The sequence below is a fragment of the Cynara cardunculus genome (assembly GCF_001531365.2).
Source record: "Cynara cardunculus var. scolymus isolate 2C chromosome LG 15, CcrdV1, whole genome shotgun sequence".
NCBI lineage: Eukaryota > Viridiplantae > Streptophyta > Magnoliopsida > Asterales > Asteraceae > Cynara > Cynara cardunculus.
In genome coordinates, this window is record NC_037542.1 from 19,971,468 (window position 1) to 19,983,836 (window position 12,369).

Here is a 12,369-nt window from a genome sequence, read left to right on the forward strand (position 1 = left end):
GTTAGCGCTTACCGGGATAAATTTTTGTATACGATGTATTTTGGTGAATAAAATCTTATATGGTAAGTAAACGATAGTGTTGAATTTTACCAATAAGCGTTTATCGGATAAATGTTTAGGTAAACGGCCCTTAATTTGACATTATTGGTGGAAAAATAAATAGCTCATAAAAACAAAATTAGGGAGTTTTTCCATATTTTCATAATTTTACCTTGTCTATATATTTTCTCCGATTTATTTTTTTTAAACAATTTGTTCGGGAAAAAGGAATTAATAAAATCTTATGGACGATATTGTTTGCAGAATTTAAGGAATTTGATGGAATTGAAACGACAAATTCCTTTGTTTGGTTTATTTATTAAAATTGATGGAATCTTTTAAATTCCATTGGATTCCACGAATTAATGAATTCATCATTCTTTGGCACAATGAAAGGAATTGAATTCCATCACCACCAGTGATGGCCAAAAACCGGTCCCGGGCCGGGCCGATCCCAAGATTTCTCATAACTGGTCCCGGCGTAACCGGTCCCGATCATTAAAAAATAAATTTTTTATTTTTAAATTTTTAATGATATATATTTTTAATACATTGTAAAATTTGTAATTGGGTCATTCAAATACACTTTAAAAATGCATTTTATTATAATTAAAATTACATTGTGTTACAAAATATAGCGAGAAACCGATAATTGTGAATGTTTTGTTTGTGTTTTTTGCGAATCGAGAACTTGGTATGCAAATCCCTCAACCAAAACACTTATACATAGTGTTTATAAAGCAAAAAAATACAAAAAAAGGGTCATAAAACGGCTACATTTAAAAAAAATTACATTTTCTAAAAATCGGGTCGGGCCGGTCCAGGTCGGTCTCAGTCCCGCGAAACACCCCAAATCCATAACCGGTCCCAGATTTCGGTCTTATAACCAGTCCTTACCGGTCCCGGGCCAGGCCGGACTGGTTTGGCCATCACTAATCACCACCCACCATGACCATGCTACTATTGTTCGTCATGCCCCACGCCTAACCCCCTCACCCCACCATCACAACTATTGTCGCCGCCACCCACCCTACCCCACCACTAACCACTATGTCACTATTGTTGTCATCACCCCCCTGGTCACTCACTGCATGTCCCTACTACGACCATGTTACTATCGTTATTATCACGCCCCTAACCTAACCCCCACCATCACAGGTGTATTATCATCGTTGCGACGGTCACTCACCCCCACCCCACCCCACCCACTCCCAACCGCCTGACCACCATCCCACCATTTTCTTCGTCACAACTACCACCCCACCACTCATTTCCACTGCCCCTCCCCGCCCCTAACCTAACTGGCTAACCCCCACCCACACCATTATTGTCATCTACATAACCGCCACTCACCTACACCCCACTCTACCCCAACCCACCATGCCACTATTATTGTCATCATACCTACTTACTCCCAGGCTCCAACCACCTGACCACTATCATCGTCACAGTTACCACCCCGTCACCTACCCCTATCCACCCTACCGTCCCGCCCTGCTCCCAACCCATCCTACCTTACCTTATTCCAACCCACCACTAACTACCAACCTAACACTGTAGTCATCATAGCTACATCTAGCCCCACCCTCATTGCCTCGCCCCACCCCACCTTGCCCTGCCTTGGCCCCAACAACCCCAACCTATAGATCAAGGATGGGGCAGGAATGGTGGGGGCAGGGTTTGGGTAGGGGTGGGGCAAAATGATAGTTGTGACGATAATAGTGGTGACATGGTAGTTGGTAGGGTGTGGGTGGGGAGATGGGTGGGAATGTCCAAATAAAGACGGTTGTTCCAATTATTTTGAGATATTTCATTTTAATTCTTATCAATCAAACACATGGTTAAATTTATTTCAATTTATTCAAAATCAAATTCACTGATAAACTCCAATTCCATTGAATTTCATTATCTGAACCAAACACCCCTTTAGTTTTTTCTATCGGAGATTTTTCTAAACTTTATATTTTAATAATTTAAACTTTGTGATTTAGATTTGATTTTTTAAAAGAAATAAATTAAACAAAAATAAATATTTGTATTTGCATTGATTTGTGTGTTTCTTAATGTCTTAAAAGCAATAATTAAAATGAGATAACCAACTTAAAAACATTAGGTGCAGAAGCGCCGAATGTGGGGAGTGAGTGACGGAGGGATAATAGACTCTCTACAAGGGATGTACACGTGTCATATCAGAATCATTGCTCTTTCACTAAAATACAAACGCCGTTAATGTTATGCCAATGTCCACCGCCCTCTTTCTTTTCGTTTGTTACTTTCTTCGCATTTTTAATCGGATTACATAACTTCTCTCATTAATTATCATTTATGTACAGGAGTGTTTATGTGTTAGATTGATCGGATTGAAAATATTTGAACAATCGAACTCAATGTTTGCGGTTTGAAAAATCTAAACTCAACCTAACTCAAACGAAATTGCAACCCAACCCAAACGTACGGGTTGGTCGGGTTGATACTTGGTATATTAAAATATTATTCTAATCTTGAATATGTTATTTGTCTACTCATAATTTCTTTTTCATCATCAACCATTTGATACAACATTCAGTTAATTTTCTCAATTTATGTATATATGTTTACAGTTACTAAACATATATACGAATGAATTATATACAAATGTGAATAGATTGAAAAGATATGTATATGAATAACGTACGTGATAGTATAACTGTCTAGCGTATATACTAATAGAAATTCAACAATCATATTAAATCCAAAAAATAAATGGATATCGGGTTCATCGGGTTGGGTTAGGTTCAAATAATAGTAACTCAATATCAACCCAATACCTACGGTTTGAAAATTTTACAACTCGATTAGACATCGGGTTGCTTCAGGTTAAGTTATTTCACATTAAGTTGGATTGGGTTGATCGGATTTTTAAACACTCCTAGTTATGTGTCCACATAATGTGATGAGTTGAAAAGTATATCCATGTTGGATTCAAATATTCATTTATAAATGTTTACATTGTAAACTGAATACATATGAAAAAATACATTATAAAATAAATATATGTTAATTAATATTCTAAATCATAGTATTAAATAAAAAAAATCATATAATGTATAAATTCTCAAAGTTATCTTAATTTCATAGATTTTTAAAAAAGATTTCATGTATAATTTTTTTAACACTTATAAAAACTAAATCAAAATAAAAACAATTCTATTTTAAATAATATAATTTTTTTATGGATCATTTTAAATAAAAAAGCTATTAAAATTTGTTTTCTAAAACACCAATAACAACAAAATTGAATTTTCTTATAATATGTTATCATGAAAATGAAAATGAAAATCCAAGAGTAGGAAAAATAGAAACAGGAATGGGTTTGTGTTTGGCAAGTGGTGCCAGCTGCTTTTCCTTAACGTCTTCGACTGGTGTTTCTTTTCATGGTGCCAAAGGACCAATCTTTTCCGCTTTTCCTAATAAAAAAATTGTCCATATTTTTCATTAAATAAAAAAAATAGAAAGTAAATAACACAAAGTAAATAAAAATTCTAGTAGAATAAGAATCGGTGTACCTTTTCGATTATGAAACTCGGCCCAATTTTTTAACCATTAAGTATTTATAGCAAGTGCCGTGCTAAAGTCCAATGCCAATCTTTAATTGGGTTTTAACAATACTCCATATTTTCTATTCAAGCTCTTAAAGTGTTCAAGAATAAACTCCAAATCTGAAATCTCAAATAACATCTGGGTTCGTTGGTATGCTATGTAACATCGTTCGAGGGTGCGTTCAGCGTTCCTATCAGATTGGTCTATCGTTTATTGGTTAATCAGCAAAGGTACATAATTTGTGATGTTTATGAATGTTGTTATAATTGAAATAATATTGGTAAAAAAAGTGAATCACTTACTTGATTATAACATAATTCTTTTTAAATAATATAATTAGAATGGACTTCTTTTTTGAATTGTAATTTTTGTGATAAGGATCTCTAAAAAGGGAATCATGTTGATTTTACCCTTCATAAATATTATATTAATAAATGAATTTTTTTTGCACTTTTGGCACATGGAAGACTAATTATAGATGTTTCTCCATTACTATAAAAGCATCTGAAATTGGATAAAATATCAATCTTTTTAACCAAAATTACTTTTCAGTCCTTTTTTTAATTGAAATTTTATTTTAGTCAGAATCTAAGTCTTATTTGGTCACAAAAAGGAATTTTTGTTCCTTTTTTATTTGAACCTGAGACCTTCTGATACTTTTGATCTTTGAAGCCAAGTTCAAACCAATCAAATACCATCCTTATGGTTTGATCAATTATTTTTAAAGAATCTGTTAAAGGTACTCTAAGCAATTTAAGTATCGACGGCTATTTAAAAGCCATCAAAACTTCTTTTTACAAACTTTACGCTCCCTTCAGATTTCATAACCTAAACATTTCGTGACAACAATCTTTCTACTTCTATAGACAAAAACAACAAGGACAATATGTATATCCTATTCTTCATTGATCCTATTTCCGTATACGATAACCGGGTATCTTCGGTTTCATTTGTATGGTACAAAAAATCTATGTATTTACGTAAAAACACCAACTTCTATTCTAGAGCCGGGAAGACATCGGTAGGCGCAAAACGGTATTGTGTTGGTGTATCTAGTTTTTTTGAGAGGTAACTTGAGGGATACCGACATATATACAGGGAGGTACTAGGCGGGAGCGTACAATGTTTCCATAAAAAATACGGTGTGTTCCTATACATTTTAAAATTTTACTTTGCGTCTGCATAAATGAGGAGAAAGATATGGGACTATATTGGCTAGAGCCTTCCTATACTCAGTTGGTTTACACTGATTAACAATCGTATTTGATAGACGTGGTGAGTTCTTTTAATAGACCGCAATTTGTTAATAATCCCGACAACATGCCAAATTCGTTTGGTATGATTGAAAAGATGAAAGAACCTAACCACAAGGGTGATGCCTGATTGGTTTGAGCTTGACTCCAAAGGTCAAAAGTACCAGGAGGTCTCAGGTTCAAATCCAAGGAGGAATAAAAATCCCCTTGTGGCCATGGAGGTTCAAATGCGGTGACTCCGGGCTATTAGCAAAGCAGGTGGTTGCCCTGTGATTAGTCGGCTCGCATAGCGGGTTGGATATCCGGTAAAAAAAAAAAATGAAGAACCTTGAAACATTCAGCCAATCCTCAATATCAAAATGTAGTTATATAACTTTGATGTAGTAGACTAAGGATACGAGTTATCCAAGGAAGTTCATGATCACCAAATGCAGCACCAAATTGCACAGAACAAAATCCGCAAAAGCACGCTCAGGAGGTAAATCCTGCAACAAAATCGATGACCAGATATCACGTAATCATCTAAGCAGGAATGAAAAAAGCCTAACGCAACTGTAACCAGTGTTTAGGGTTCAGAGGTTAATGCCATGATCTCCATCAAAAACATTTTGAAGTAATGAGCCAAAGTGGAACGAGAAACATACCTTGAATTCCTTGTTTTCTTTGTTTACTTGGATACGGAGACAAACTGTGGCAAAGATGATAAAAAGAAATGATTTTTTTTCAAGAGATAGTAACCCAAATTGAAACGAAACTTGACCATGAATAACGTTTTTAACACAAATAAGCTTACCAGCAAGAACGGCTGTCCCTACACAAGAAAGTACACCCGAGAGAAAAGAGTTGAACGGAAAGGATCCAACAATCGCCATGTAACCCACCTGGTAATAAGCGAAACGTGAGCAACCCGTCCATGATTTCAAATACCAAATCAAGATTAAAGGTAAATGATGACGTTTCTTGGTTTGTTTTTCTTTTTCTAATTTATGAATCAAGAAGCATAGCATGCACGAAGATGTATCCCTCTTTGTGGCCAACAAGTAGGCATTATGTCGATTGCCTTTTGAGGGAGTTAAAAACACAACCTAAAGGAATCGTCACAGAGCATTATATCCATGATCCTGAGAACAATATTGAAAGGAAAAGTATGACCGTTGCATACAACTTGACCTCACTATTATCAATCCCAGTTCATAATTTTCTGACCAAGTTGGTGAACAAGACCAAATATTTGGACAATGTGCATGATCACCCAAGTTACTAACTACAATTATATAATCAACATCAAGAATGGTTAAATAGCGGAACTCAAGCAAGATCCTAAGGGTGTTTGCGGAAAATAGACAAAATATAACCAAGTGTTTTCCTGATATCATATTTCAAGAGTAAATTCACATTATGGTTTAGCTATAGCACAATGACTACTCTGAAGAGATTATTTAATAGTGGTAATCGACACCTTTGATCCAAATTCTAACTAGTCAGTTTCCGCACACATTAGGTGGATTCTTTCCCCAATACCGAAAAGATCTCAGCAAAAAACAGGGTTCACACAAAACAAACTCTGCATATGGTAAGGGAAGATTCTAAGGCCCGTGGGTGTGACCTCCATGGACGGACCTGATGTGGTGGCATGGGTGGCACGTGCCACCGTATTATTTTGCGACCGAAGGGTAAAAAATTTAGGTTTGTTAACGGTGCTACCGTATCGTTTTAGAAGGTGCTACCGTATTTCCCTGAAATCCAAATGGTGCAACTAAAACCCAAACAAAACAAAGCCCAAATAACCAAAACCATACTTTTTTGTAATTATTTTTGGGTATATATTGACCGTTTTCAAAAGATGAAGACACGTCGGGTACAAGTTTAGGAGTTGTTTATCGGTACTTAGGGCTGTAAACAACCGAACGAACACGAACGGAGGCTTGTTCATGTTCGTTCGTTTAACTTAACCGAACAAACGAACGAACACGAACGGTAAACGAACGAAAAATCTTTGTGTTCGTGTTCGTTCGTTTAGAAATAAGGTGTGTTCGTGTTCGTTTATGTTCGTTCGTAAACATGCTAAACGAACGAACATAAACGAACGGGCTAAACGAACATAAATAAATATTATTTGAATTCAAAGTAAATAAATAAAAGATAATATATTAAACTTAATATATAAACGAACATAAACGAACATAAACGCACGTAAACGAACGGTAAATGAACGAACGTTCACGAACATAATCGAACGAACGGGACTCTTGTTCATGTTCGTTCGTTTAACTAAACAAACAAACAAAAAAATAGTTCATGTTCGTTCATTTATTAAATAAACGAACATAAACGAACTTCCCGTCGAACGGTTCACAAACGGTTCGCTGAATGTTCGGTTCGTTTACAGCCCTATCGGTACTATAAAAACCATATTTTTTGTAATTATTTTTAGATATATATTATACTATATTAATTATATGGTGCCACCGTTTGAAAAAATTTCTGGGTCCGTCCCTGGTGACCTCTAAGGATTTTAAAGCACTTAGTGGGATCCAAGCTTTAAACAGCCACGAGACACCAAATTCAAATGGATTAAACCTATGTTTTAATCACAATAAACTTCATTTGGTATTTGATGAAATCGCAGTGTCAAACATTAACCAAGAGACTGCTTGCATTTCTCCAGTCTGCTGAAGATTCATGCTAATTCTAGCAGTCTTGGAGACTAAATTACTCAAGAGACGACTGAAATAAGACAACAAGTTAACATGGAACCCAAACAGTACCAATTCACCCCAACGAAACACATAAAAGCTCTTAATATCAACCCATCAAAGTTCAAAAGAGTTTGGCAGTGAACCAAAATTACTCTAGAACCCAACAGTACACTGCAAACGGTTCAATCAAACACCGAAATTCAACAACATTTTAACATCAAATCAGTACACTACCATTGATTGAAAACAGAACGACAAAATTGCAAACAACGGTTCATGATAAGATTATACAAGAAAATAACCAAATACCTGAATCAGAGCGGTGAAGACAGCAAACACCACGTACAGATCTATGAGCTACAATTAGCACAGATCGTTAGATCACAAAACAAAACGCAGAAAATTTACGCAATTAGATAAATCGAGAAAATGGAACCTTAAGATTAGTGGGAGTGGCCGAATAAGCAGAACGTAGAGAGTGAAATAGAGCTTGCGCATCATCTTTCGTCGTCGCCGGCGACCTTCCCATTTCCTATTTGTCACTCGCACACACACTCACGCTCTTAACAGTTTCTGTGTGTTCAGGGTTCTCCCTCAACAATGGAAGGTCAATTTGAAACCCTAATGAGAAATCACAAAGATTGCAACACTGATTCATAGATTTATAATTATAGAAGAAGAACATCAACAAGGCCTATTAGCTCAGCTGGTTAGAGCGTCGTGCTAATAACGCGAAGGTCGCAGGTTCGAGACCTGCATGGGCCAATTTTTTCATTTCCGTATCCATAAGTTTTGCTTTTTGCATTTTCCACCCAATATTTATTATGCACCCGTGACTCCGTGTATCTATAAGTTTTGTCTTTTTCAGATTTACCCCAATCTTACATTTTTCTTACATTTTTATATTACATAATGCACAAAAATTACCCTAAGCCAACAAGAAACTTTACTATAACTGCAATCCTATGTAACAATATAAAAAAAGTGAAAAATCGTATGAGAGGCAAAGTTAAGGTACGAAACATAAGAAGTAATTTGAATCCTTGATCATATTTAATATCAAACTCACTCATGAATCGTGTTTGATACGGAGATTGATTTGGTGCATCTCATTCTAATGTGTATTCAAGAATGAAGATCTTTGCTTACACTTTTAACCTTAACTTTTGTTCTCATTGAAACTCGAACGTATATAAAAATATATATCAACTACATATTTATATTTATATTTCAATAATTAAACATTTCATGTATTATTAATCCCATCAATATCATATAAATTCCACGTCTGGACTTTTGTTTGTTGCTTTTGACATTTTATGATGGATCTAAGACTAATTGTGGATGGAAAGCAGCTTTCATATATAGTTTTCTTCTAGTCATGATTTTTTTTATTTTATTAAATTATTTAATATATGATCTTAATAACATTAATGGATTAAAGCATTTATTTAAGAAAGTGTACGTATATAATTCTTGATTTATATTTACCATTTAAGTTTTTTTATTTGATTAAAAAAACCTTTAGAGTTTAGACCTTTATAAAGCTTTTCCTAAGAGAGAATATGAAATATGTGTGAATATAATACACACCCAAATAGAGTTAATTACATTTTGGTCCTTATTGTTTGGGAGATTTATGAAAATGAAAAAAAGACAAATATATAAAAGGACAAAAAAAAACTCAATGTTAAATGGAGAAAATTACAAAATGACGGAAATGTCCTTAACTTTAACTGAAGGAGTGGATGGCTGTTAAGGTGAATGACCAATCTGTTACAACCATTTTCATAAAAACCGCCAAACTACAAGGACCAAATCTGTAATTTACTCTTAAATTTAAGTGAATGATAAAACAAAATAAAAATAAAAGAGTAAACTATAATTTTGGTTTCAGTGGTTTGTCAAAAACAATATTTTTTTCTTTTTACATTTTTGAAATTATATGATGGTCATTGTGATTTGTAAAAACGTCTAGATTTGATCTCTTACTCAAAAATTCCGTTAAATGAGAAACATTTTTGTTCTTATTTGTCTTTTACTAAATCAAAATTGATTTTATGATTTTGGTTCATGTTGTTTTTTATTGGATAAAATACAAAAAAGATGATAAAAAGATGAAAATGTCTCTCAATTAACGAAAGTTTTAATCGTCACTAGAGAAACAGATAAAACAAACGTTATTTTCAAACCACAATAACCATTTTGTAATTTCGAAACTGCAGAAATAAAATGTCATTTTTGACAAACTACCGAGGACCAAACGTGTAGTTTACTCTAAATAAAATTTCCACTGAGTCACGTCATTACAAATAAAGAAGATAAAATAGTATTGATGTTGATATTCGCTTATTTCATAATTCATGCCAATAATTCATCTAAAAAATTGAAAACTATGTCTTATAACAATTAAAATATATATAATAAAATAAAATTTCATCCAAAAAAGTATTTATTATTGATGTTAAATTATTGCAGGAAAAAACGATGCGATGATGTGATATTGATATTTGTTTTTGGTCGGACTTTAATAATATTGAAATTAATTAATTAAAAATATAATTTATTTTTTTCTATTCGTTTTTGGTCAATAGGATGGGTAACGGTCAATTGCATAGTCAACTATATGTTGGTTTCTACGGTTTGTCATAAATTACGATTTTGATTTATGCGCATTTTTCATTTTGATGGTGATTGTGGTTTGGAAATGATAGGGGTATTTATCAGGATACTGTTTGATAAAAAAAAAACTAATTTATAAGTTAGCTTATAAGCTAATGACTTATCAGCTACCGACTAGCTTATAAGCTAACAACTATCTTATCAACTATCAACTAGTTTATCAGTTTATTTGCTAAACATGACTTGAATGTTTACCGGATAAGTGCTTATCGGGTTATTTTACCTTATTGGATGAACGTCAAGGATTGCAAATCTTACTCAGGAAGAGCGATGACAAATATCGAGAGTCTTACCCGACAAGTGAGAGTGACCACTCTTACCCAATAAGCGTTTACCGGTTAAGTATTGTGTAAACGCCCCCTAGTCCTCGAGGTTGAAAGATCTCATGGTGCGTTTGGTATACTCTGGGTGGACTTATACGGTACCAAAAAAACTTCTACCAACATCGTGTACTAATTGATTATGATTGGTAAGCAAAATCTTATACCGTGTACCAACAACTCTCGTTGGTATCATTTTTTTGGTTGGTACTGGTTTTGTACCAATTTCAAACTACATATATAAAAATATGATATTTTGTTCAAATTTTGAGTTTGCAGATAACATGTGTGATATTTAAGGTGTTTTAATTGCATGTGATAAACCTGCAAACATTCATATGTTCAGTTTAAAAAAGTTAAAAGTACAACATTTAATATTTAGTACATCAAAATAACAAAAGTAAATAATAATCAACTATGTTTGTAACATGGTACTACCATGGCATGTGACTTCCAATGTCGTGCCCCAACGGGCTATAACTGGTATCACATAAATTGATACATTTGGTACATATGTTGGTTGGTTTAATTTGGTACAAAATTGTCACGTCTCAGTATATTAGATAGGATAAGACATAACATAACAAAAATCATTGTTCCATATCTGACATAACTTTTATATGGAACAAAGTGGAATAAGACTGTTCCACCTCACCACATAAAACAAGATGAAACAAATTTATATTTTACCGATATACTCCCGAAAATCTAATTATCTTCTAAAACAACAAATACACATCATTCTTTACATTTTATCAAGATTTATATTATATTTTCTTTGAATTTTCACTTTTTTGTCCTCAATTTTTTTTATTTTATATTTTGGTTGATTTATTAAATATTAATAATAAAAACATAATAGAGAAAATGTATAAATGAAATTGAAGTCATATGAACTTCATATTATGGTGTCATTTTAATCGTTTAAATAAAAACTTTCTAATAACATGTTTTGTTATAAAAAAAATATTTTAGTTTTATTGTAATATTTAATAAATTATATAAATTAATTAAAATATATAAAATAATAGAATGAAAAATTAAAAGAAATAAAGCAAAAGTTTGAAGAGAATAAAATATTTAAGAGTGTAATTTCATGTATTTTTTTTTTTGTTTTAGAGATAATATTTAAAATAAGAAATATTTAGTGAATGTGAGTTTTTTAATCAAACTATTTATTTTGTTTTTTGTTACTATTATTTGAAAATTTCATTTAAATTGATTATTTTAGTAAATTGGTCATTTAATAAGTTTTGTCATGTCTTACTAAACGTAAACAGTTGTTCTCCCATATTCTGCCATGTCATGTCTATTGTCTGGATATCAAACACACCCTTAATGAAGGTCTAATTAAGTCCTCTAACATAGGAACACATGACAACATTTTGGATTTTTTACGTTATTTTTCTTTTCCCTATCAAATCAATAACACATACTTAACGATGTGTTTGGTGCACAACTACATGACACAGTACGATACAATAAAATAGTCTCATATTTGACATGACATGGAACATAAAACAGTTGTATGGAACAATACGAGAAGAGAAAAACAATTGCTTACCTATATAGTAGTCGAGTTTTCCCATATTACGTTGCCTCGTATTTTTATTGCTTTTGTGTTTTTTTTCCTTCTCGGTTCATTTGATGCTTCTCCTTCGGTCTTTTCGATCACTGACTTTTGTTGCTTTGCATTTACACTTATGCTCCTTTGGCTTGCCATTATACTGCTCATTATCTGTTTCACTGCTTCTTTGGTGTTCTTTGACTTATGTCGTTCTGCATCGTCAAACCTTC

The 12,369-nt window shown here is 33.2% G+C and overlaps 1 protein-coding gene and 1 non-coding gene across 2 annotated transcripts; one reads left to right on the forward strand and one right to left on the reverse strand.

The window, feature by feature from the left end:
- Window positions 1–5,185: 5,185 nt before the first annotated feature.
- LOC112527877 (dolichyl-diphosphooligosaccharide--protein glycosyltransferase subunit DAD1) lies at window positions 5,186–8,185 on the reverse strand. The gene is made up of 5 exons (XM_025138720.1): window positions 8,007–8,185; window positions 7,880–7,927; window positions 5,665–5,752; window positions 5,516–5,559; window positions 5,186–5,356 (listed from the first exon to the last, which is right to left on the reverse strand). Exons 1-5 carry the CDS (start codon window positions 8,097–8,099, stop codon window positions 5,273–5,275), a joined length of 357 nt encoding a protein of 118 aa, XP_024994488.1. The 5' UTR covers window positions 8,100–8,185; the 3' UTR covers window positions 5,186–5,272.
- A 76-nt stretch (window positions 8,186–8,261) lies between these two features.
- Window positions 8,262–8,335, forward strand: TRNAI-AAU. The gene has a single exon. It is a non-coding gene; the product is annotated as a tRNA-Ile (tRNA).
- The last annotated feature ends 4,034 nt before the right edge of the window (window positions 8,336–12,369 follow it).

Bases quoted from the DNA above. Each gene is read 5' to 3' on its own strand.
- LOC112527877 (XM_025138720.1), bottom strand. From the start codon at position 8,099: ATGGGAAGGTCGCCGGCGACGACGAAAGATGATGCGCAAGCTCTATTT. The intron at 7,928-8,006 runs GTTCCATTTTCT...TGCTAATTGTAG, and splicing joins CCACTCCCACTAATCTTAAG to CTCATAGATCTGTACGTGGT. The intron at 5,560-5,664 runs GTAAGCTTATTT...TCTTTGCCACAG, and splicing joins AGGGACAGCCGTTCTTGCTG to TTTGTCTCCGTATCCAAGTA.